The sequence below is a fragment of the Arctopsyche grandis genome, chromosome 1, assembly GCF_051622035.1.
Source record: "Arctopsyche grandis isolate Sample6627 chromosome 1, ASM5162203v2, whole genome shotgun sequence".
Classification (NCBI taxonomy): Eukaryota; Metazoa; Arthropoda; class Insecta; order Trichoptera; family Hydropsychidae; genus Arctopsyche; species Arctopsyche grandis.
Window position 1 is genome coordinate 31,614,513 of NC_135355.1, and position 25,804 is coordinate 31,640,316.

At 33.0% G+C, this 25,804-nt stretch overlaps 1 protein-coding gene across 1 annotated transcript in view; it reads left to right on the forward strand.

The window, feature by feature from the left end:
* Window positions 1–21,337, forward strand: part of LOC143910200 (very long chain fatty acid elongase 7-like) — an 81,776-nt gene extending 60,439 nt beyond the window's left edge. Inside the window, exons 3-9 of the mRNA XM_077428577.1 lie at window positions 8,024–8,108; window positions 15,677–15,867; window positions 20,009–20,089; window positions 20,160–20,322; window positions 20,395–20,531; window positions 20,642–20,833; window positions 21,013–21,337. Coding sequence (XP_077284703.1) covers window positions 8,048–8,108; window positions 15,677–15,867; window positions 20,009–20,089; window positions 20,160–20,322; window positions 20,395–20,531; window positions 20,642–20,833; window positions 21,013–21,273 — 1,086 coding nt within the window. The 5' untranslated portion in view covers window positions 8,024–8,047 and the 3' untranslated portion in view covers window positions 21,274–21,337. The remainder of the gene's footprint in view (window positions 1–8,023; window positions 8,109–15,676; window positions 15,868–20,008; window positions 20,090–20,159; window positions 20,323–20,394; window positions 20,532–20,641; window positions 20,834–21,012) is intronic.
* Window positions 21,338–25,804: the final 4,467 nt, after the last annotated feature.

Consider the following 25,804-nt stretch of genomic DNA (forward strand, 5'->3'; position numbering starts at 1 on the left):
TCACAAAATCTACCCTTGATTTTTACATACCTCCTTCACATGTCTTTTTCACCTCTAGTACATACATATGTTCTACTTTGGCCATGTGTCGCTTTGGGTCATCGTAGTCAAATATTAATAAAAAAAAGTGTGACTCACCATAGCCAATGTATGCAGGTCTGATCCTCAGTGTTTCTATCTATGTATGTCTTTTTTTCGTGTTTAGGTCACATTGAGGAGAGACCTGACAATCTCTGAATTTCTCGAGAATTCTCGCCGTGCCTTTTGTTGCTTTCTTTCAAATATATTAGTTATTAGTGTGCGCGCTTGTTCCACTTGCGTGAGGACGATTTGTATTCCGGTATCGCGTGGCACACATCGCTTCCACACACATTTACCGCACACTACTACTCCACATTTACCGATCCGTTTTGCCACTATCGGCTACGCTCCTGGCCGAGTGCGATCTTCATGTTTTATTCAATCGCCTTATCCACTTTCGACGGATTCCTTCTACGCCGTTTCCCCCTCGTGTATCCGATTTTCCTTCTTCGTATGATCTATTTGTATAATATAATGCCACTTCTGCCTGTCATATGAGCACCATTTAGTACACTGATATCGTTATACTTGCACATTTCTTTTCACAATACAAATCCTTTTTACCGTATACATTGACGTATGTAAAAAATTATAACAAAACGTTTGAAAAACGAGTAGTGTGTTCATCAATGTAAAGGTGGTCATTCACGCAGATATCTGTCGGCCAGTTTGGTAAATCGAGACGTATTTCCGGTTCATTACTAAATAGTATTTTTGTGGCTTTGAAAAACAACTACATACAATCATAGAAATGTAATAATAATAGAAGGGCCCTTACGAATAAATAATTGTTGTCAATATTACGCGGTACGTCTCTATAAATACGCTATAACGCACGGAATACAAACGGATCAATTTACTTATAAAAATGTATCCCATGTTGTTTGTTGTGTGTTTTTGAATGCATTGTGAATTTTTTACCGATGCTTGCCCATCTTGCGATGACAATATAAACAAACAGAGAAGTTTTTATCGAACATATGTACGTCGAGCACCAAGCATCAAATACGACTGATGCTAAAATTATTTAGGATTGTCTGTGGACAATCGTCACTTGACAACAATATGACGCCTAAAGCCACTTCTATTAATATAACATTTCTCTGCATACAATAGGATCACTCGACTGAATGTATTTTATTGTGTTGTAATCTTATCTGTTGGTAGGCGAGTTGCAGGACGTTTCTAGATACATATTAAAAGATAAATCTCTCTTCGTTTCTGAAAACATGAAAAAATCTATTATAAAAACTTATGTCCATAGCTACATGCTATTTTTAAATCTGCAAGTTTTTCTCGGAGGAAGGAGCTGTGAACACCTTCCTAGCGTCCCACTCTGATTTTGTGCAATGTTTCAATGTCATTTATTCATTCCCAACTAATATGACATTACAGGTTGCTTTAAAATGGTTAAATTTATATTATATTAATCCTTTGTCCGCGGATGACCGCTATAAAAGTCATGCTAAAATTGTCAGTGGGGAGAATGGTGTGACTCACTGTGTAAACAAAATACTTAAGAGGGCTGTACACCCGAAACCTTAATTTTGTTGCCGTTCCTTTCTTCGATATATACATATATTGAGTGAATGTATATATTGACTGAATGCGACAATATATACTATATATTGAGTGAATGCGACAGTTGCGCTTCGACCAGATAATACGTCTTTTAAATCGACAAAATCGAGGTTTCGTATTCTCCAATTTTCTCCTCCGAAACTGGACCAATTTTTGAAAAAAAATTATCATCGGTATGAGAAAGATATTTTCTATGCAACTGTGCGCGTATTTTTTTTTTAAATCGACCGCTATATAAGCACGCTGGACTCTTTTCGTGGGTGTAAAAAAGAGGCGATTTTATAGATGTTTGGCGGCTCCTAGCTCCTATAAAAAATAACTAATTATCCATAGCATATTAAAAAATAATTTCTTTAGTGCCATAATTGAAAAAGGGAGAAGTGTAATACGTTTGTATGGACAAGGCGCTGTTGTCCAGCCCTCTTAAGGCTGATTCATTATTAAAAAAAAATACACTTCACGTTTTGATTGACATATTTGGTCACTTAAATAAATCTAACAATACATATTTACGGTCGAAAACTGGATTGACAAATTCGCTAAAAAAAAGTTGCTGCTGACAAAGGGCTAAATGATAAACGAAGATATATCGTTGCTTAGGAAAATGGCTGACAATGATCGTTTTTGACATCATAATGGTCGTATTTGAATACTTACTGTGTGCCAGCCAATAAATACAACAACAATAATAGCAATGATGGTGCGAGGCACGTGTTTTTTTTATGTAGATAGTTTGGTAAATGTTAAAAACGCTATCCCACCTGAACTATGCTATAGCAATTCATATCAAAATTCTCCCCCTGGAGTGTTTTCGGTGTCATTTTATCCTTGTATTGACACAGGTTTGACAGTGATCAATAATGGTGATTCCCATATTAGAAATGTAAGAGAAACTTGTCGTAATAATAAGAATTATCAATTACATGAAGATACCCCATCACAACTGGAGTCCACCTTGGAAATCCGTGCCGTATGATTCAGTATGTTTACGCCATAAAAGAATTACAAAAAGAAATGGACAGAATAGTGGAATTTCATTTTTATATACTTCATATTTACCATGATAGGTTTGCCCCAAAGTGACACCTATGACATATAAATATCAAACATGTTCTGCTGTAGGTATCTTTTAATGTTTCTCGACGAATTTGCGAGAAGCATAGGGGGAAGAATGCCAATTCTATTAGATTCGTTACAACAATTAAGTTAGATAAAATGATGAACTCTAAAAGGGAAAGGGTCGATGTGGATTTTATAACCCTCCAGATCTGCCAGTAGTGTATGTACATATATACCTTGAGTAATTACTCGCTTCCCACCTGGATTGTTCTGCATCCACAGAAAAGCACCAATGTTTGTATGAATTAATACGATAAAACAATTCAGTCGCTCGAAATCAATTTTAATTCAAAAAGTGTTGTAATTGAACATTGACAACAAATTTTCTGACACGTTATTGATCTCTAATGAATGCTATTGATTTCTCTGCCGATTTATCCGCAGACAAATAAGTCTCTTTGTGAATGGCCACCCTAATGAACGATAGATTACGTCCATATATTACACACGTTGGTTGACAACGGGTGAATCTGACATTTACATCAATACGAAAACATTCGTACTAAAAATACATAAAAATCAAAAATCAATCGTGTCCTCAATTTTATATATGAAAATTTGATTTCGTGAACGTTTTTACTCGTGCGCTCATTTCAAATCACACAAATACATATGTACATTCCTAATGACATTATAATAGCGTATTTTTTGTAGGAAATTGATACCGAATCTTATCGCGATCATTTCCAAATAATCCGTTATCTGTTAACCCTCGTTTTTGTTGTGTAAAAGATGAGTTTTAATGCATATCTTTACCATTTAAAATTACGTTCGTTTCGTATAATGTGCGCATAATATCAATTTTCCTATTGCGAAATCGATTTTTTCGCTCAATTACCCGAGTGTGCAATTTATATTTTTGTTCTTGTTGTTATCTCTTCCTTGGTTTTTTTTTCAACTTTATTATAATTGGTACGGTAGACGTGAAATGCGAGTAGTTTTTCGCAATTGATACCATTTACGACGGTGGTAATTATTGAGCTCTCGATTTCAATACTAGGAAACTTAGATGCAAATCAAATGCAGTTAAAAGAACGTTTATGCAATAATTTAGGGTCATATGCGTTAACTGCTTCGACAGGTGGAAGTTGATCCGATTCAATGTCTGCAACTTTTAATTATGATCGATCATATCACATACTTATTGAAAATACTTGGTTTTTTATATTACTTCTAAGAAATTCAAATATAAATTTTTCGTACTGTAAAATATGTGCTTAAAATAAAATAAATAATAAAATAATAAATAAATAAATAAAATAATAAAATAAAATATATGATATTCGATTCAATCAGTGATGTGTTTGAAAGATTCATTTTATACCTATAAAATGTATATATAATACGTATTTTTTCAATGATACTCGATTGAGTCCTAACGAAAGCTTACTATGTTTTTTTTTTTGCTTTTCTACACGTGTGGGATGCCACTCGAGCAATTTTATAAATTGGCGTTTTATATACATTGCGAAATATATGTAGAATAAAAACAAATGGCCGTAAAATTTTCTAGAAATGGAGGAATTCATTAAAAAAAAATTGGTGTGTATTTTCAATTGAACATGTCATAGATCGACAACGAAAAATCTCCGAGCCGTGTAATTATTAAACGGTTAAAAATTACAATAATTTTATTCAATGATATATCAATAATTTTTTTGTTTTATAAAATTGGCGACTCGTTTGCATCATTGTTCATAGAATTGAGAAATTTCAAATGAAAGAACAAACTGAGTAATAATTATCAATTCTACATAATCATTGCATGGAATCACAACAAATGTTGCTATAATTCCTTACAAAGTTCAATGAGCATTGTTTTACAAACGTTATAATTAACATCTGTAAAGTATTATATTTTATCAGCATATGCTCCTTCTGGTGACCCGACAAAGCCGCGCAGGGCAACCCCGTAAATATCGCACAAAACAAAAATAGAAAATTAAATAAGATTTAATAAAACAGATGTTCTTTTTATGAAATAGGAGGATAGGAAAAAAAATGGTCAAAAAAAATTGAGAAGCACTGATACGGAAGATTCGTTATCTTTGAATTTATGCAACCGAATGCAACTATTTTACGCATTTAAAGTATTGAACGAAGCATTGGACGTACTAGGCTAAAACTACAACCATCATACAGTTTTATGATGGCCTCAGTAAAGTTTTTTTTTTCAGCATTTACATTCCGTTATAGTTTGGCGTTTTAGTTTACATTTAAAAAATATATTTTCAATTATTTTCATTTTAATCGGAAATTTCTAAAAAACAAATATTATTTTATAATATTGTAAAAAGGTTGAAACTTGATAATGGGTATGTATTAATTTATATTGGATATAAAATATAATATTTAGGAATTTACGTGGCAATGTCGGCGCGGCTTTGTCAGGGTGCCGCTTCTTCTATATAAAAAAATCTGACTACATCTGAATTTCTTATATGTATGTACATACGCGCCACTCATTTTCATATAAAATGTTTTTTTTTTCAAATATTTACCTTTTTATAAAAGGGACGGAAATTTTCTGATGGAAATCATTTCTGATGTGGGTCCGTTCTTTGTTAACAAAAGGATAACTGAAAAGATTCGCTTCACGTCATTGGTCCATTCGATGGCGTCGCAAAACTTCCTACACACCTTCTTCTCGCAAACAAAATTGATTTTAGAAGGTATTGTGATGTTTATATGAAATTCAGTTAGAAAGGGATAAAATGAAAAAACTTTTTGTACTGAAACATTCTACCACATGTTTGAAAAAAAAATTACATTTGCATCGCCACGTACATATAATACAAGTTTCTGACATAAAACAACGCTTCCGACATAAAATTGTGTATAATAATAGTAATTGTTAATTCTAGATAATAATTGCACGGAATCGCAACAAATGTTGCTATAATTCCTTATAAAGTTCACTGAGCATTGTTTTACAAACGTTATAATTAACATCCGTAAAGTTTTTACTTTGTATGAGTTTCATAAGGAGAAGAATAGCGACTTTAGATCAACCTTGATCTTAGCATGCGTTTGTTTCATGGTAGTTCTTCCGATTTGAATGATGAAATAGTTTGTCAATAGGGAAGTAAAAAGTATTTATCGAGTTTCCTTTTCGCTCAGTTGACAACCCCTGTCATGTGCGGTCCCCTGCGACACATCGCGTTTCCGTCAGCTGTTGCCAAGCGTTTCCGTAACGGGGATCGCAAAAAATATTCAACACTACATACATACATGTACATATGTATATGAATTTAATATGCTAAACTCACGCAAAACTCATGGGAGTTATACTTGGCTTCACCCCATATGCATCGTAGCACAGTAACCGTCAAACCCAACGGCTAGAATTGCTTTAGAACGAATCAAATCTTATTTTAGGAGTGTTACAAGTCTGTTGGGAGTCCTTTAAGATTGCCGTCGTCTTCTGCAAATCTTTGCTTTTTTTTTAGTATATAAATGGAGTTTTAAAGCATTGCTTGCTTTAACGTTTGATGTTTTCAGTGTGTTTTTTTGGCGTCGAACAACATACACACCCCTGTTTCGTCGCCTTTAAAACCTGTCAATTATCTTTCGCATAGATATCTTAAATGGAGTATAATGATAATAATGAGTTGACTTTGTGAGTCATCCGCAGTGCTATATCAAAATTATGCGAAAAATGTATGAAGTTCCAGTAAATGACCGTAATAAAATACATTATTGTTGATTCTAATGATGTTTTCAAAGCGATTGTACTAGAATTAAATACAGTCAACCTTCCTATAACGAGCTGGATCTGGCCTAAATGGAAGAGATAAGATCAAAATTCCACTCATACATCATATTCAATTATACAAATAATGATGAGCGCAGGTTACCTGACAAATAGTACAAAAAAGTTCAAAAACTTAATATCCAGATTTACATAGTAATTTTTATTATTATGTAGACCTATTTTATATTAACTTAACTCTGGCAATGGTTGGGTGATTTCTCTAGAAAGCCTCGATTTGGATTACTAGTAAAGTGCAATTTTGCCGGAAAGCTATTTTTATTATTGCAATAGTTTATTTTTATATGGAAGGCCTATGTTTTATATGCCTACTATGCCTATGTAAGACCTTTTTTTTACTATGCCTATGTAAGACCTTTATTTTATATTTACTGAACTTACAAAGTTAAAGACTTTGGTTTTTTACTAACCTCTTCTTAATTCATAAACGATTTTGTCTTGTGACGAAGTTTAGGTTCTTATCCGATCGTTTTCAAACTTTGCCATTTTGCTCGGTTTGGTCATCAATATAAGTGGAAATGACGTCCGCCACTACGATGGTGAAAAAAATCGTAATAGACGCGTTTGAAAATACTGAATCTTCGTTCACGGTGACGTCTGTCATCCACTCTCGCATTTGTCCACACTGCTCTGATCGTTTTTCGCTTTTCGCCCCCCTCTCGCTATGGCAGATTGAGCACTTTGTCATACTCATGATCAAATTTTACGGAGTGAATTGGTGATTTCTGAATTAAGTTTTTTTATATACATTTATTTTTTATACTTTTATAATTTGATAAACAAAATATAGAAGAGGTTAGATTTAAAAATAAAAAACATTTTTTTTAAATACAGTTTTTTATTCAACGATCCTATGAATGAAAAAAATTACAAACAAACATATGATTGAGAATTATTTATGAAGATTACATACATACATACATACATACATACATACACACATAAATACACACATACACCAGTGAATAGTTTTCAATCGCAATAAGGCAGCTGTCCTTAACGATTGACGGCCGCTATTCGACTCCAAATATTTACCTACTACTTTTGAATAGTACACATTCTACGAGCGAGGTTACGTTTAACGACAATCGTGACGATCGTAACGAATTTCACGGCCATCATATTCAATTTCAATCAAATTGCGAAATAATAATAAATAATAAAAAAAAACATAACTCTCCAAACCGGAACATTACTGTGAAGATTACCCAGACGACGGAAGACGTTAACCGTTCCACTTCCGCACGATCTCTCCCCTCTATCGCCGAAAAGGCATTATATTCGTATGTATACATGTATTATATTATGAAAAAAATGAACGAGACTCGTCGAAATAGTGTTCCGTAGTCCGTTTTCAGTGTAAAGTGAGCGATTGTGCAGGAATTTCATTAGCGTGGGTGTCAAATGGACAGACGATTTTTGATGGAAATTAACACTGTTTTTAATATCTTGTTTGTTTTCTGTTCCCAGGAGCTGTGTATATAAACTTTCGCCATGGCACATCTCATCACCGGTATATATGATGGATATAGAGAACTCATGGACAATAAAAGCGGTGAGTTTATTTTTTTGTTGTTGTTGTTGTTTGGATGTATTAAAATACACAACTCACGTTGTTTGTCGTCCTCAATTTAATTTATCGAATTTTAGTAATACTATACAATATATGTACTAGTAGTATATGTACGATGAAAATCCATTATCTTCGTGAATCATAGTTTTGAGTGAATTTCTAGTCTAATGAAATGGTAATCTTGTTACTTCGTAAAATCCAATCTTCAACGTCGCTGTTGATAGATTTAAAGCACATGTATTATATATGTACATATGTACATATATGTATGATGTATAGAATATGAAAAATTGCTCTTAAACTCAATTCAGACCAATGGTTAGTATGTAATGCTTTCAATTGTGTGGTCACGTGTTCTATCCCGTATGCTGCTGGCCAGATCTTAGATTTGTGGATCTATGGTCGATCATATCCTTCCAGAGTTTCCCAATTTATCTAATTTCATTGAAACGGTTCCAACAAATCGGCATCCCTTCCCTGACCCTTTCGCAAAAATTCGAGTTATTCAGCATATCGATTTTCGCTGTCTTTGTGGCTGTCGTGTTTAATAAATGGTTGTACCTATACCTGTTTGAATCATTCTTAATTTTTAGAGCACACTCGTCAAGTAGGAGCAATCTGTTAGACGAGTGTGCATGATTTATTAAATAAATCAAAATAAAAATAATAAACGAATTTCAAGAAACATTTCAGATAACGGATTTTTGTTTTATGCATATAATATTGTTTTTTTACTATACAGAAATTTGGACGAGTTTTTCACTATCACAGGCTCCCAATATTTTTCGGGTGCTGAACCTTTTTTTATAAAAGTCAAGCTACTCGCGACTTCAATGCATTTTTATTGTATAATAAATATATAAAATACGGCCAGGAGTATAGCTCGGTGGTTTGCGTTAATGCTTACCATCGAGAGGTTCCCGGATTCAAGTCCTGGGTTGACCTCGATTGAATACAATTTAATCGGAATTATTTATGCAGTGCTTTCGGTCAGATTTAGTCTGTGACTCCAAGTCGATCGTTTCTTATTTCATTATTGAATCAGTTCCTCATTAAATATGCAAAACCATCTTACCCACTACATATGTATGTATGTATGTCACCACTATTTGAATATGATATCAAAAAATTATCATCTTCAAATACACATATGTAGGTACATATGTATATATGTATGAACAAGTTTAAAACTATAAGTGTCGCTTAGGGCAACTTTAATGGCACCGTGGTAAAATTTAAAAATACATACATATATTTAAACACTTAAATGTGGAAATAATTTCATAGCCAATATTATTTTGGTTTTTTGATTAAGTTAGCGACCCCACAGAAGACCATTCGTGACCCCATCTGGGGTCGCGACCCATAGGTTGAAAACCTGTGATATAAATCTTAACGTTTCGAAAGAAATTCATATTATCTATGAGAGCTAGTTCTATTCTGATCAACGATTTACATTTTTTCCAGTAATGCCAGTACCCTATACATATGTACATACTCATAATCATCGAAAAAATTGAATAAATTCGATATCGGTCGGGATCGAAGCCACAACCTTTCTAAATAATTGCTCAAAGGTGCAAACACACTGAATCGTACAGCATGCACCTACTCGTGGTTTCCAGCTGGGAAGGGCGTTTCTTCAGGTTAATTTGTACGATCTCATTATTTCGATAAGTTTCTTCTACATATCTTCAAATATGGGAATTAATGTTATCAATCAAATGTTTGTCAATACAAAGATAAAATATCACCGAAAACACTACAGGGGGGGGGGGGGGGGAGTTTTGGGAAGATCGTGGCGGCATAGACTAAGCATGCCAGCATTTTTTTTTTGCATTTGCAAAACTATCTAAAAGAAAAAACAAGCCGCACACGATTCTGCGTGTCTGATTTTAATACCGTACACCAGCAGTCACATAAAACGGAACGCTTGTGAATTTTGCGACATACGTGTTTGTTCTAATCATCACTTCGTTATTTGTAACTTTATCTTAGTTATTTCTTCTTCATATTGGTAAAAAAACGTAATTCTTTTAAACTATGTACAAAATACAGTTATCTTGTATATATGCAAAATAAAACAGACTTAGGTACAAAAAACCCGTAATATACCTGCTAAGGGTACGCCTTTGTTCATTGTGCGTCAAATGCTTTCAAACATTGAAAAGATCATGCTCAGCTGAGACCTTTTGCTGTATGATTGTTCTAAGGGTAATTAGGGGTTTAATAGTTTTTATTTTATAAAATTGATGGATTTAATATTTAATTTTGAATTTTTAAATTAACAATATCGATTCAGAAATTGGTCGCTGCAGGGATATTTCCGCCGAAAAAAAACTTTGATTGCTGCGTATTTGAAAGCGAAGAAGGTTTCCATGTGAAAAATTGCCAGAGAAGAGTGTTTCGGTAAACACAGTTTCGAGAATTTCGAAAAAAATGGAAAAGAATCTCTCCGAAACAACTAACCGTTGGAAGAATTATGGTAGAAATAAGGAAACTATCCCAAGGACCGACCCCAAAATTATTTCTCAAACAATGGAATACTGCATGAATCTGATCAAGCTTTAAAATTGAGATTCGAAGATAAAGATATCGAAATATCGGCGTCGACAGTTAAAAGTCGGTGCTACAAAGCAAGCTCATAAGCTATATAAGTCAATTTTAAACTTTCAATTTAGACATTGATTCATTGGTTAATTTATTCCTTATTTCATCTTGACTGTAAAACAGATGCATTATAAATGTATTGATTATCTCATGCATACTACGAACTGAGATTTGCATGACCACATTACATACATATATTATATGTCCATGCGTATAATAGGAACCAGTAGTTCGACATTGTCGGTGGACAATAATTTTATTAGCTGCATTAAAAGCTAAATTAGCACGATGTGACGTCAGTATCGTAAGTTGATGTTTTTTCGACGTTGATCGTTCGTTCGTCCATTGACGTATCGAACGGTAACCGTTGTTTGCCATAAAACGCAAAGTGTACAAGTTCATTCACAGACGGCCCAAAGCAAACGTTTGTCGCGCTTGACCCAATTGACACGTCCATTAGACGCGCAGATCTCCCTAGATAAATTGCCACCTCAAGGTAAACGAGCCATTCGATACGACTTAATTTCCCCATAAAATTTTCCGACGGGAGTGTCAATTATGGAAAATGTTCTGCTACTCTGACGCACCGTAGTCGTCCCCCTAAGGAATCCAACGAAAAAATAATCTCGAACAGTTCTAATTAAATTTCTCTTCCATTTTATTGAAAATCATTCCATAATATGTTCAAATTCATATTTTAAAGAAAAATTTAATATAGTATAATATTGACATATATGTATGTACATATGTAAAGGGGCAGCAGACTCGACACGTGCCTAGGGACTCCATAGCAAGACGCCCTCATTTTTTTTTTCTGTTTTTGATTATAAAATTGAAAAAAAAAAGACTTTCTTCGTACTTTTCCTTTTATATTCAACTTATTTTTTCCACCCGCCGTAACGATACTGACTATAAAATATAATAATTCTCGAGGAACGCATTAAGTCGACTGTCAAATATCAGTGATCCGCAAATAATAGGGAGGGGACGCTGAAAATCAATCTGCCTAGGGACGCCATATAATAGGTTTTGCAACAGGTCTCTTTTCAAGAGAACATATCCTCTTTTTTGACAAAATTCTTGTGTTTTTTCTTCTTTTATCAAATATTCTCTTTTTTGATTTATATAGTCGACTTTAAAGATTAAATAATTATTTTATAATTAAATATGCATTTACAATTATTCCATTAAGAAAAAGCATTTACGATTATTTTATAATAAAACAAGTAACCTACACATACGCCAGCGAATGTAAATAAAATTTTGCGTGCTTGCTTCGAAGAATTTTTGTGTAGAAGGGATGGTTTTAGCTTTTAAATATTGTATTTATACTAGCGCTGTGCCCTTTGATATTTGGTTGGTTTCAGAAAAATAATTGATACATGCATTAAAATAAAGTTATATGTATCGTTACGTACGCCGCGGATTGAGCGAATTGCACTTAGACCAACGGATATCTGTTATCGGGTTAACTAAGTGCTTGCACTTACTTCCAGGATTATATCTGGACTCTAAGTGCATTTAGGCTAAACAATGACCGTTATTAGGCTTTTCTCAGAATCGGTACGGGGAGACCCAATGTCGTGGAAATACATATCCGAATACGTGACTATACAACCGGTAAACAGATTAGACGTCCTGAGAGATCGACCCTTTATACGGCGGTACGTAGGCGATATCATGTCATTCTGGACTGAGCACTGCCAGTGCGTGTATCTCCTTAATCATCAATAAATGCTGTGAAACGACTGTTGGCCTTTTACTTGGATCCTCCACCCACCCCTACGCAACAGTATTATATTAATAACAAAAACAACAATTTTCGGAATCGGAATCGGGTATCGGAACTGTACATAGGAATAGGGAATCAGAACTGAAATTGAAACCGAAATCGGTAATTGGAATCATATACGGAATTGAAATCTACATATATCGTCGTCGTAGAAAATAAGATTTTTCAATCACAATTTTTTTTCGAAATGGCCAAATTTACCAACATCTAATATATAATCTTTTTCAAAATTATATATTAGATGTATGACTTCATATAAAATAGGCTTTCGATAAGAAATCGAAAGGAAACTCATTGTTAGCAGTCAGTTATAAATCAACATATGTATTCGGAAATAGTCAATAATGTTTTCGGCACACATTATCTTTAGTTTTAAATGTATGATACACGTAACTCTTTTGAATAGCAGGTCAAAAAGGATGTTGAACGTTGACTCATTATTCGACCAATCCATACAAACTCAACGATTTCTTCTAAATTCAAAACATTTCAACTAACATAAAATTGAAATTATACATATGTATATTACCGGAATTTCTTAAATCTATTATACATATTTCAAAGGAAACATTTTGCTGAATACACACATACATTGACAGCCCACTGTGCTTCGTGCAAAAATTTGCTCATACGAAAACATCACCTAACGGGTTCGATAGTAAAACTTCAACTGTTAAATCGATATGGTGCAGTAATTATACTTTTTTTTTTGGGGAGGGGGTGTTATTAAAGTGTTGCGTTTTTTTTCACTGCAAGTAAAGCATTTGCGTGGCTTAGGTTTTTGAACTCACTGCATGCATCCTTTGTTCGTTCAAGTATACATATATAGATATATTATATATACATACATGTAATAGGTTTAATGTCGCATCGGTTGCACTGATCAATTTATGATTCCTCTGATTGGAACCGATAGCGTGACATGCGCGTGCTTTATAATGATTTTTTCACGTGTCTCGTGTTTGGTGTCTAAATATGCGGTCATATTATAATTTCATATACTGATACAAATGTCGCGATCAAATTTTTTATATATATATTATGTATATTGTGTAGATTTATATGGTGTGGTCATGTGAGGTAGTATTTCATGCACACGCAATGCATATGGGTATAAATCTATCCTCAAATTATGTATGTATTAGTGTTATAATCCTAGATTATAACACTAGAAATAGATCTAGCCCGTTATATGTAGAAGGATTGACTTAACTAGGATAAATATACGTCAGCTGAAATTAAAAAAAGACGTATTTTTCCTGGCTTTTCAATATTTCCTTTTGTATAAGAATAATGTATGTATACTGATGTTGCATAGGGCTGGGTTTAGGCTCCAAATGAAAGACCAAAGTCGCTTCACAGCATTTATTCAACGATTCAGGAGGTCCACGCGGAACTGCCGCTCACTCCAGATTATCTGATCTACCTTGTGTACCTCCTTATAAAGGACAAGTTGTACAGCACAGCCTCCCCGATCCGTTAGTGTGTCTATTGTCTAGGCACGTAAAGGTTTACGCTGGTGAATCTATTGTTTACGCACGAACTCACCCAGGTCTGTGAGAAAACCAGCATATTCTTTGTTCGTATCATCAGCGTATCCTTATATAAAAATCAATGTTTGTCTGGCTGTTACGTATGCGTTTCTATACCATTCAACTGATTGCGATGAAACTTACATGAGTTATTGTGTGCATGTACGCGATGGTTTCTATAAAAAAAATCGCCTAAAAACGGGAACAGGAAAACAGGAATGAGTGGCATTGCAACGCAATAATTTCAAACGTGTTCGCCGCCTGCGTTTTTCCGACAAATTATCATTACTGTAATTTAATTTGATTACACTGTTCGACAAATGTCAATTTTTTTTTCAGACATAAACAACGCAACCCAATAATAAAAATTCGTTTATTTTATCGAGGTAAGCCAGTTATCAATAGAACTTTTGTTATTAATCCACAAGAATAGTCGAAATATGATTTTTCTAAGTGTAATTTTATTTAATTCTCATATAAAAAAATATAATATATTACCCCTATTAATTCAATTCAGATTCGTGTAAATACGAGTAAATACTAGTACGAGCTTTTTGCTCGCAATTTTACCGATTTAAAATTCAGCACACTTCCAATTAACCCTTTTATACGAAAACAAAAAATAGTGTGGCCAGAACACTATCCCAATTAACATGTTTCAATAGAAAAAACTCAATATAAAAGAATATTAACAGTGGGGAAAAATCCCAAGTAAAAATACATACTTTTGAATTTTGATTTGAACTGAACGACTACTTTGAGAGATTTGAAAGCAGAAAAGTACTTTAAATGAAAGATAAAATACCCGACTATAGATTCCAATATTCATTTTGAACAGGAATTTGACAGATTTTGAGACATCGACTGAACAACACCAAGATATAGAAAAATCGCTCGATTTCAAAAACACATATCTCCGAATCTCGAGCCAATCAACATTTTTTATTACCAGATTCGTGTTCACTGGGCATAGATCTATAAGAAAAGTCATATCTCGTCTCTGAACCATTTTCGTGTCGAACAGTGTTATTGAGTATCAATTTGAAACTGAAATATTCACTTATCGAAACACATCAAGAAACGGGAACAGGAATTGCATGCGTTATTGTGGCATTGCAACACATGCTGGGTTTTAGCTAGTTGTTAGATAAAAACACAACGTGTGTATAACGAAATTTTTATCAAATCTGCACGGCTTTGTCGAAGAGGACATATTTTTCATCTTGTCATCTTGAAAAATGAGTGAAACAGTATCTCTCTCACTTAGCTCGTAGACACTCCCCGGTCCTTACAATTCTGACACGTTTCAGAGCGTTCTGAAACGTGTCAGTCAGTCGACTCTTCGCCACTCCGTATTATCGAAGTTTTGGAAAACGCACTTGGAAAATCGCCTTTGTAAAGGCGGTTTAACGCCAAAAAGCACGTCGGCTCGCCGTCGAGAGCCTCCGTTAAAAGCTCTCCTCTCGCCGGCTTACCAAAAGCTCCTTACCGAGATACATTTGAGAAGCTTCTCCCAAGTGGCATTGTTTCGACGAGCCACTTTTATTCAATCAATATTTCTTGAATGTTTGCCGTCCACTCCGAAATCTAATTGTTTCTGTCTCTTGTGTTTTCAGATCCTCGCGTCAACGACTGGTACATGATGTCATCGCCGTTGCCGACGATAGCTTTGTGCGTGTCTTACGCTTACTTCTCCAGAAGTCTGGGTCCCAAACTGATGGCCAACAGGAAACCGTTCGACCTTCGTGAAGTCCTCATCGTCTACAACTTCCTCCAGACCGTCTTCAGTGCCTGGATTTTCTACGAGGTATCATCAATGATAATAGTCATACCTTTAACCCTTTGAATGAACACCGATCGGCGTTTTTCCAACAAGTCCATCAGCCTAAAATACGCCGATGGGCGTTGTTTTTTGAAAATGGGTCTACCTCACGGCATCGAAAGTGAAAAGGATGAAAAAGCAAATATCGGAGGCAAAGATCTTAAGTTGAAAGATAAAAAAAAGGGTGCATGGTAAACGGTACTATGTATATATAATATGGGTCTACCTCACGGGCCCGAATGTGAAACGCCCGAAAACGCAAATATCGGAAGGCAAAGATCGAAAATCGAAAGATCTTAAGTCGAAAGATAAAAAAGGGTGCATGGTTAACGGTACATACTCACTTAATTTGCGCGAGCAGGATACAACAGGAACAAGAGGAACAGGCTTTTCCTCCCGTATTCTGCGCGCGCACATTAATACGGGAGGAAAAGCCTGTTCCTCTTGTTCCTGTTGTATCCTGCTCGCGCAAATTAAGTGAGTATGTACCGTTTACCATGCACCCTTTTTTTTTGATCTTTCGACTTAAGATCTTCCGATTTTCGATCTTTGCCTTCCGATATTTGCGTTTTCGGTCGTTTCACATTCGGGCCCGTCACGGAGACCGATATAATATATATCAGTGGCATGCGGTGAAATTATCTCTCTTTTTGTCATACAGCCTTGTTTATTGTGCACGCGCAGGATACGGGAGGAAAAGCCTGTTCCTGTTGTATCCTGCTCGCGCAAATTAAGTGACGATGTACGACGGGGGGAGAGAGAGTTTTACTGCACGCCACTGATAAATATACTAACCGTTTTTCATATGTATACATGATAAACGAATATTTTCGACTTTTTCACGGTCACCCGTAAAAAATAAACAAGAATACTACCCGCTGAGCCTTTCCAGGTAGCATTGAAAAAAAAATGCATTGAAAATGGGTCGTGTAATCTGTGTCAATGTTTCTAAAGACTGATTTACCCCGGAATTTCTGAATTTACATATAACCATAGCAGATTTTTTTCATGGATGACCTAACTGTTGATTATTTTCGATTGTGGATTGGCATAACAACCATGAAGAGGATGAAACTAGTTTTGGAAAAATACATTCATTAATAGACTTCTTTTGTTTATTTTATATTGTTGCAAATATATTAGAGTATAAACGGTAAACGGACTACTAGTCATATGTGAACCAGTCACAGGACAACCGGTCGCTCTAGATCAGTCACACGTGATCACCCGTCACACTAAAACTGGTCACACCCTAAAATCGGTCACGAGAAAACTGGCGCCCGATTTTAGGGTGTGACCAGTTTTAGGGTGTGATCAGTTTTCTCGTGACCAGTTTTAGTGTGACGGGTGATCACATTTGACTAATAATCACCGAACCGTCTAAACACACCTTTACAAAACGCGAAATCCTCAGCGGTAGTTATCTAGGGTACTGATCTAAGGTTTGTTTGGATTAGCTACAATTTTTTTATACCGCTTATTTATTTTTCAAAATAAATAAGCTGGAAATGTTGGCGAAAGCTTTAAAGGATTTTGGTTTTTATTATTTTGAATATATTTATAGCATTTTTTTTAAAACAAAATATGAATTATCAGGATATATGTATGTAACATATTGAATTGTAAACTGGTTTCATTCTGTACTTGTGGCGGTACTCAGTTTTAATCAAAAGAATGCCTTTATTCTCAATTATTTTATAAATAATTAATAGCAAAAACCATGTGGTGTGATTAAAAAACACAGATTGTTCGTTTATTAGACATTTATTTTTCATTCTCAAAGTTTTGTATTGTATGTAATATAAATTGCTTCTGTATTATGGCCGACTTTGAACCGGACGCTCGTCTCGTTCCTTCAAAGTGTTTTCCACTTCATTATTTATGGTCGATTGCTTTATTAACGTCACCCACCTATCGAGGTGCCTGCGTATGTGTGCTTGTAATGCAAATAAATATTCACGCTCACCTTGCCCGATTCACTTCAGAGCATCGGGTCGTTTAGATTTTGACGTATGCTTATTCACTGTGAGAATTATTCGTATTTAGCATTGATTATTAGTTTATTCTCGAAGCCGGAATCATCGATATGGAGATGAATGTTGCTGTCTCACTGGCTTTTTTTATTTTGGACATGGACTTATAAATTAAATAAATCTACAAGGGGGAACGAATTTGTTGAGTCTTTTCAATTGGTCAATTGATTCATCGTGTCATTTTTTTTTCAAAGCTTTTTGTGTAGAAATGCTATGCGTTTGGTTGTGTTGTATTGAATATTTGAAGTATGCAAATAAATTTCAAGATAACAATTATCTTCGTTATTGCTTTTCAATATTTTTTATAGCATTTGCTATTTCTATATGTGTATGTACGTAGTATGTATGTACATACATGTTTGCATGCCTTTTTGATTTTTGTTTTGTTTTGATGTGCTTTTTTTGTTTTTATTTTATATTATCTTATTTATTTATTTTTAGTTTGTTATTCGTTATAAAGCCGGTCTGTGGAGTTGGAGTTGGGGTCACGTAGTCATAGCATTTGGAGGAGTCGGAATCGTAAAACGGAGTCGGACTCCTTTTTATTATTATGTTCTTTAACTAATAGTCTTACATTACATATTTATGTATGTGTCAACTAAAGTCAATTTTATTGAAATAAATCCACTAATAAATTTAAATTTAATATTTTCTTTATATATTAAAGTCATGAATTTAAATGACATTATAAATAAAATCGTTGAATTGCACGTATTGTGTGTTGTGGCCAAAACAGATTGTTTCCTCCTTGTTATTCTCATTTTTTTATTAAATTGATTTGTTTGTGTATGAAATTCATACACATACACAATTAATGTATTTACTTTTTATTTATACCCATTTCATTACCAATAATTCAATAAATTGACTTGCGTGTCAATTTTTAGTATTTTTTTTTAATTTCTTTATATTTTGAAAAGCGCCATTATTTCGCCACAATTTTATACGTTGGCAGGAAAAATCGATCTTACTTAAATCGCTGAAGTTGTAGTCGTAGCCAAGGTTGAATCATTAAATAAAGTTGAAGTTGGAGTCGGGAAATTTTGAAGCGACTGCACAGCCCTGTTATAAATATAAAATAACAGTGTTAAAACAGTGAAGGCAAAAAATATCAAAACTACAATAATATCATAAAGAAACAAGCACATCTTGTTATGATTTTGAAAGAGTTAGAAGTAAGGAAAGAATGATAGTACACATAATATTTGTGAGAAAGAGATAGCATACATAAGTCCACTACGAAGGAAGAAAGGATTTCCATTTATTCAATATTTATATCAAAATTTAATAAATATATTTTTTTTAATATAAACCGCTTAAACATGGCTCATCTAATAGTAAACATTAATTTATTTTTTTATTAAATTTATTTGAATATTTTACGACAGCAAATCAGAATCCAACCACACACACACAATGAAAGATCTTTTATATATAAGATAAACTTTTAAGGTGAAAATATTTATTTACATATATTCAAGATTTTTTACCGACTTTTTTTAATGTTCTTATGTATAATGAATAGATCTGTCATCTCTTACAGATACCGTTACCTAAACATTTCCATGGTTTTTCAAATCTATCGTGTACTGTAATTGTGTTGACTTTTTTGTCGTCTTTCTATACACAAACTTGTCCTTTGAACTGCCAGTCCCAATCTTAAAACTGCTCTCGTTTGCATGTCAAATGCTAAAATTCAATATTTGAAATGATTTTTAGCAAATCCACGCGAAGGAAATATTTTTCTGCGAAGCATGCATCATCGGTGTGACTTTGTCGATATTAATTAACACTGACATGCTATATAATTACTCTTTCAACATTCCAAAAGCCGCTGCAATAATAATAATTGAAGGAAATTTACACTCGATAAAGTTATATGTATTATAAAAGCTTCTATTCTATGCATGTATTACATATATTTTCATTGTTTGTATGATATGATATACTATGAGATGTTTTAAGCTTGCGCTATCCAAATCCAAATTAGACTATTATGAATGTTCATGTAATATCATACATATGTACCTTTAATTGGGCAACTAATCAAGATTAAATCTTAATTTTAAATTTATTTTACTTGTTAATTTCAGTACCTGCAAAGTGGATGGTGGGGTCACTATGATTTCCGGTGTCAACCTGTTGACTATTCGAGAAATCCCATCGCTATGAGAGTATGTATTATTTGTTTGTTATAAAAAATTGCTATTAAAACAATACTGATTGTCTGTAACTTATTTTCAGATGGCTGAGACGTGCTGGTGGTACTACTTTTCCAAATTCACGGAGTTCTTTGATACTCTCTTTTTCGTGTTGCGCAAAAAGAATAATCATGTATCGACGTTGCACGTTATTCACCACGGAGTTATGCCGTTCTCTGTATGGATGGGTTTGAAATTCGCTCCAGGTCAGTATTGATCAATAAATCGTTGTTCGCTTTTATCAACTCTTCTTTGACGGGCTTTGAACCTTCTTTCAGGTGGTCACAGTACTTTCTTCGCCCTGCTCAACACCTTCGTTCACATTGTGATGTATTTCTATTATATGATTGCGGCGATGGGACCCCGTTACCAAAAATACATCTGGTGGAAGAAATATTTGACAACATTCCAAATGGTAAGTTTATAAAATTTATATAATGTGTATATGTGCGAGCTACGACCCGCCTTTCACTTTCAATTATGTACGTTTTCTTTGTTTTTGATTGACGGTTTACGTTTTCGCAGGTACAATTCGTGTTGATTTTCTCGCATCAGCTTCAATTGCTGTTCAGGGAGTGCAACTATCCAAAGTCATTCATGGTGTGGATCGCCATTCACGGTTTCCTCTTCTTGTTCCTCTTCTCAGACTTCTACAAAAGCAAATACTCCAGACCAAAGTCGCCGTTGAAAGTAGAAGGAAATAAGGGAATATGCATGGTGAGTAAAGTCATTATATCATACGTACATATATGGAAATACATAATGCCAAAATATTTTATACGAGATTGTTTAATGCACTGAAAAATTTTTATTTAAATTCAAACGGTTTACGATGGTAGTACTTCTCGTACATAGTATAGAAAAAATATAATAATTTGGTTTTATTTTATTTTCAGGCTGTACTGGAAGACGAGAAGCCACTGAACGGCACCAATGGGTACAATAAACACCTGAACGGGTACACAAATGGTTACACTCATGCCAATGGTGGTACGAACAGAGTTGTCGCCAATGGCACAATCGTCATACCCAACTATGTGACGGCGAAGAACGAGCCGATCGACGCTTACTATTCTAATGGTGTCAACAACGGTTTTGTCAAAGACATCAGATTAAACGGACTGAAACATAGAGACAGAGGGCAGAAAGATCAATGAGAAAAATCGGTGATTTAGTCTTTAAATAGTTATTTTTTTTATATATATAAATATATATATATATATATATATATATATATATATATATATATATATATATATATATATATATATATTATATTATAAATAATACACTATTTTATTTGTAATCTATGTATAATTGATTTGAATAGGTGCGCTAATTATAAAACTAGGCTAGGTCATAAAATTGTTTTTAAAAAAAGTGCTATCTGCTCTGTATACTACATCTACTACTACCCAGCTGTATTATTGTTATGTTATTGAAGTGAAAATGTGTAAATGCTTGAAATATGTGTACGCAATCGTTCTCGGTGGAAAAAAAATTTGTACAATACATATATAGAAGATTTGAAAATGAATATATATATATAATACAAAAACTATAGATCTGAATTATTAGACGTGGAATGGGCATTAACATTGTAACTTTACATGACGAAATATTCGATTGTGTGAGCCTTTCAAAAGGGGCTTGTGTGATTAATCATCGTTGTGGAATGTGTGCAGGAATTTGTGGAATATTTAAAAATTTTGTGGTGATTATTTCGCTTTTATTGGTATTATTGTAAGTCGGAAAGTATACTTAGGATCAAAAAACGATGATCTTTTTAAGTGCTTCCATTTTTTTTTTCGTTGTATAAACTGGTGTAATGTGTAAGTTATTTATTATTTTTCTTTAGTTATTTGCTTAATGTGTATTTTGAGAACAATTAAATTAAATTTTTACACTATGATTCGAGTGCAATTTCTATTGTAAATAGCATAAACTTATTGTTGTATTATTTTTTTATTTTCCCAATTTCCTGCTGACAAATTATTGTTCTTCAAATTCATGATATCAAATTGAGAGTAAGCATCTCTCTTTGTAAAATAAAAGGTATTTTCACGCGCACTAGTCATAATGATATTCACACATTCAAATTATGTGTATTTTCATACCGAGTCCCAAAAATTAGACTTGTATACGTATTTTACTAATTTTTTTCTTGGACTCCATATTTATAAAGATAACAATTTGTGAATGTCATTATGAAATAGTACTTAAAAAAGTATAATATTTTCCAAAATAAAATTAAAACAATTGAGTATTTATTATTCGTGTGTTGTATATATATATATTAATGTTGTTAAAATCTTATTAGATAGAAATTTGATGGTGTAACAAATTTTTAGACACCTTTAATTTATTCAAAAATGCTCTAAAGTTTCTAAAAATATTTGAAAGTGTTAAACCGTCATTTTTTATTTAGAAAGATTGAATACTGTACATATAGTACAAGATATACATATAGTACAATTCTGTTTTTATTTACTTCTATTAAAAATATATATGAAAAACACTACAACATATTAACCTATGATATCAGAGTAATTTTTAATTAGAAATATTTCTTAACCCTTTGACTGCTACAACAACGATAAATCGTTGTTTTGAAATCGGCGAAGATTGCTACGACGATCGTTGTTGACGTCATTAATTGTCGTATTTCATTACTTTCTTTGCCAGCGCATCAGTGGCACGAAACATTTTTTTTATATACGTATTTATATTTATTTTTCAATCAAGCTTTATAAATATTTATCAATTTTTTAAAAGCTCTTTCAAATTTCGGGTTCATCATCAAAGTAAATTTCGGGTTCGTTGTCAAAGTCATATAAGGAGTTATTACTTGGGAATTGATTATTGTCAATAAATTCATTTTCAGAATCAGTAGAGCTGCTGATTTGTCGAGTTCCTCGGCGAGGAGCTATTATTTCGCTTTCGTCACTTTCACTGTCCGATATCATTTTGCAGAGTTAAAATAAATGGCAAAAAACAATAGAAATCCGCTTTCAATTATATAGGTCACGAGACGTCACGAATTCGTGCAATCAATCAAATGCAACTGAAATGCATACAAAATGTTTATGATACATGTTGAAAAATTATTTGATTATTAGAAACTTCGCATCCTTGTGTGTCTCGCTCACACATATACAATTAAAACCAAGAAAGAAAGAGAGAAAGACCGCTACCCTTTTCAAATGTATCGCATGTTTTAACAACGACAAATACATCGATGTCTAAAAATAGATTATTGAAAAAAATAATGCGTCGGAAACAATCGTCAAAACTTATTTAGTGTATATATGTAGGTATCTCTTTCGCACGCACGCATGTAAAAGCAAGACAGAAAGAGAGAGCGCGAGTCCACAACTGCTTCTTAAAAATGTATATAAAGTATTAAAAAAATTACGCGCGTTCGGCGAAGCAAGTATGTAAAAAAATATATTATATTTATTTTTTTATAAAGTAATTACAAATGTTAGCATTTTTCGCTTGGACATTGAAAAACCTCGTAGCAGCCAAAGGGTTAAGTGAATTTTTGAAATTTTTTTTTATTTTGGAATTATTTATTAATGTTTGTGTCAGTCACGTTGCCAATACATATACATATTGTAATGATGTTTTTATAATGCAACCGCTAGGTTTTGTCACCGATTCTTGAATATATGTACATATGTAGGTCTCTAGAGCAGTAGCGTATGGTTTGCTATATATGAATTAAAATAAGCTATATTTATTTATTTATATTAGTTTGATTATTTGCTCTTTAGACATGAATTTTTCAATTACGCTTTCGTAAAATGCGTTCTTCTGTTTTAACTCAATAACTATTTTTTTTTTCAAAATATAGAAAAAAGTCTATAAATTCATTTCAGTATTGTTGCCCTGTGCTACTTAAACGAGATGTATAATTCCATCTCATAGATGCTACAGAAGGAAGTCTTCTAGCTCTTGTAAAGCAATATATTCATGCAGAAAATCCACTAAAAGTTTGAATAAGCGATTTGCACTCTTCTATATTGTAAAGACTTTATTGTAATGTTAAATTCTATACATGGGCATAACAATGTGTAAAAATCGCGAATGGATACACTTCGAGTACTTTGGATTGCAAACCATGCTAATACGTTCATCATCAGAATGTCCTACCAATTTCTCTTGAATTTGAAAGTCTTCAACTATATTTACAATGCGGTAAAATAAACCATCAGCTGTTTATTAATCAGAGCAAAGGGCTAACCGCTCGTGAACTTTACTTTCATATACAAAACGTAAAACCACGGAGAGCTGTGATTTCATCATTATATCTGAAGTTTTATCAAGAATAACAGCAACAAATCTTACTGAATTCACTTATTTTTTAAAATGATTTTTAATAACATAGGCAATTGCATAATATATACATATATACACCCTGAATATACGCCCCTGCTCTAGAGATGTACAAAAAACAATAAATAATTGTATTTTTTGTACAAAAAACAAAAGCGATCGCATTTTTGTGCATCTGTAGTGAAATGTCGATACAATTTTGACCGAATTTAATTATTAGCTGTTAAAAATAAACATTTCCAACAACGTAACTAAATTATTAAATGCTATCATTGACCAATTTGTAAAAAAAAAATGAAATGGGCTAGTTTTATGTATGAGGAACCAAAAGTAAATGATCGATTTGTCATTTCAATAATAAATTCTTATTGCTGTTCTTCAGTGGAGCTTAAGAAAAACTTAAGAAGTCGTTGTTTCAAATGCTAGCATTCAGAAGTAGAACCGTAGTTATGTACGTTGTTGAGAATTTCAAGGAATGGATATGTAATGACGTTGTTATTAGCATGAAATGCACACCTATACACATTCGCATATGAATTTTAACATTTTCCATTAATTCATTATTTATTTTTTCATTTGAATTGCACAGTATTATTTTTTTATTTTTTTGTATGCACTTTTCGTATATGTATTAGTGTTTAAATTAAAAAAAAAACATATTTTCATTCGATTTTCGTGTATATTTTTTGACAGACTTATAAATATTGTAAAGAACTTGATAACGTAGAGTTTACTTGCATTTATTGTTACGAACGTATATGTATAATAGTTCTCAAACATTATTCCCGTTATCGACTTTTTATATATATTAAAAGATAGTTATTGATGTATTTATATTATTATGATTATTATTAAAAGAAAAACAAAGTAAATAATAATTTATTAAAAAAAGAAAAAAACAACAGCTATATTTACGTACCAAATGTTAATTGTATTATTTTGTTGAATATAATTAATTTTTAAACTTTCAAAACATATCTCTTTTTTGTGTAACGACACAATATACATATAAATCTTGCACACATTATTAATATATTTTTGTGTTCCAATATATTTGTATATAATTATACGACATGTGATGAATTATATGTCGCACTGAAAAAAAATCACGTGCCGTAGCTGTAATCGAATTTTTGTACGCTCTGTTTATATGGAAAAAAATTATGATTTAAATCATTTGAGCCATAATATGCCTTAGATGTAATTGATAATGTATTCTTGATATTTCGTATTAACGCGTCATACCTATTTGATGTTCGTAATTTTAGTGAAAAAAAATTTACATATGTATTCATATATAAAACTAGCGTTTTCAAAACCACAGCATCTCACTTTTACTATCACTTCACG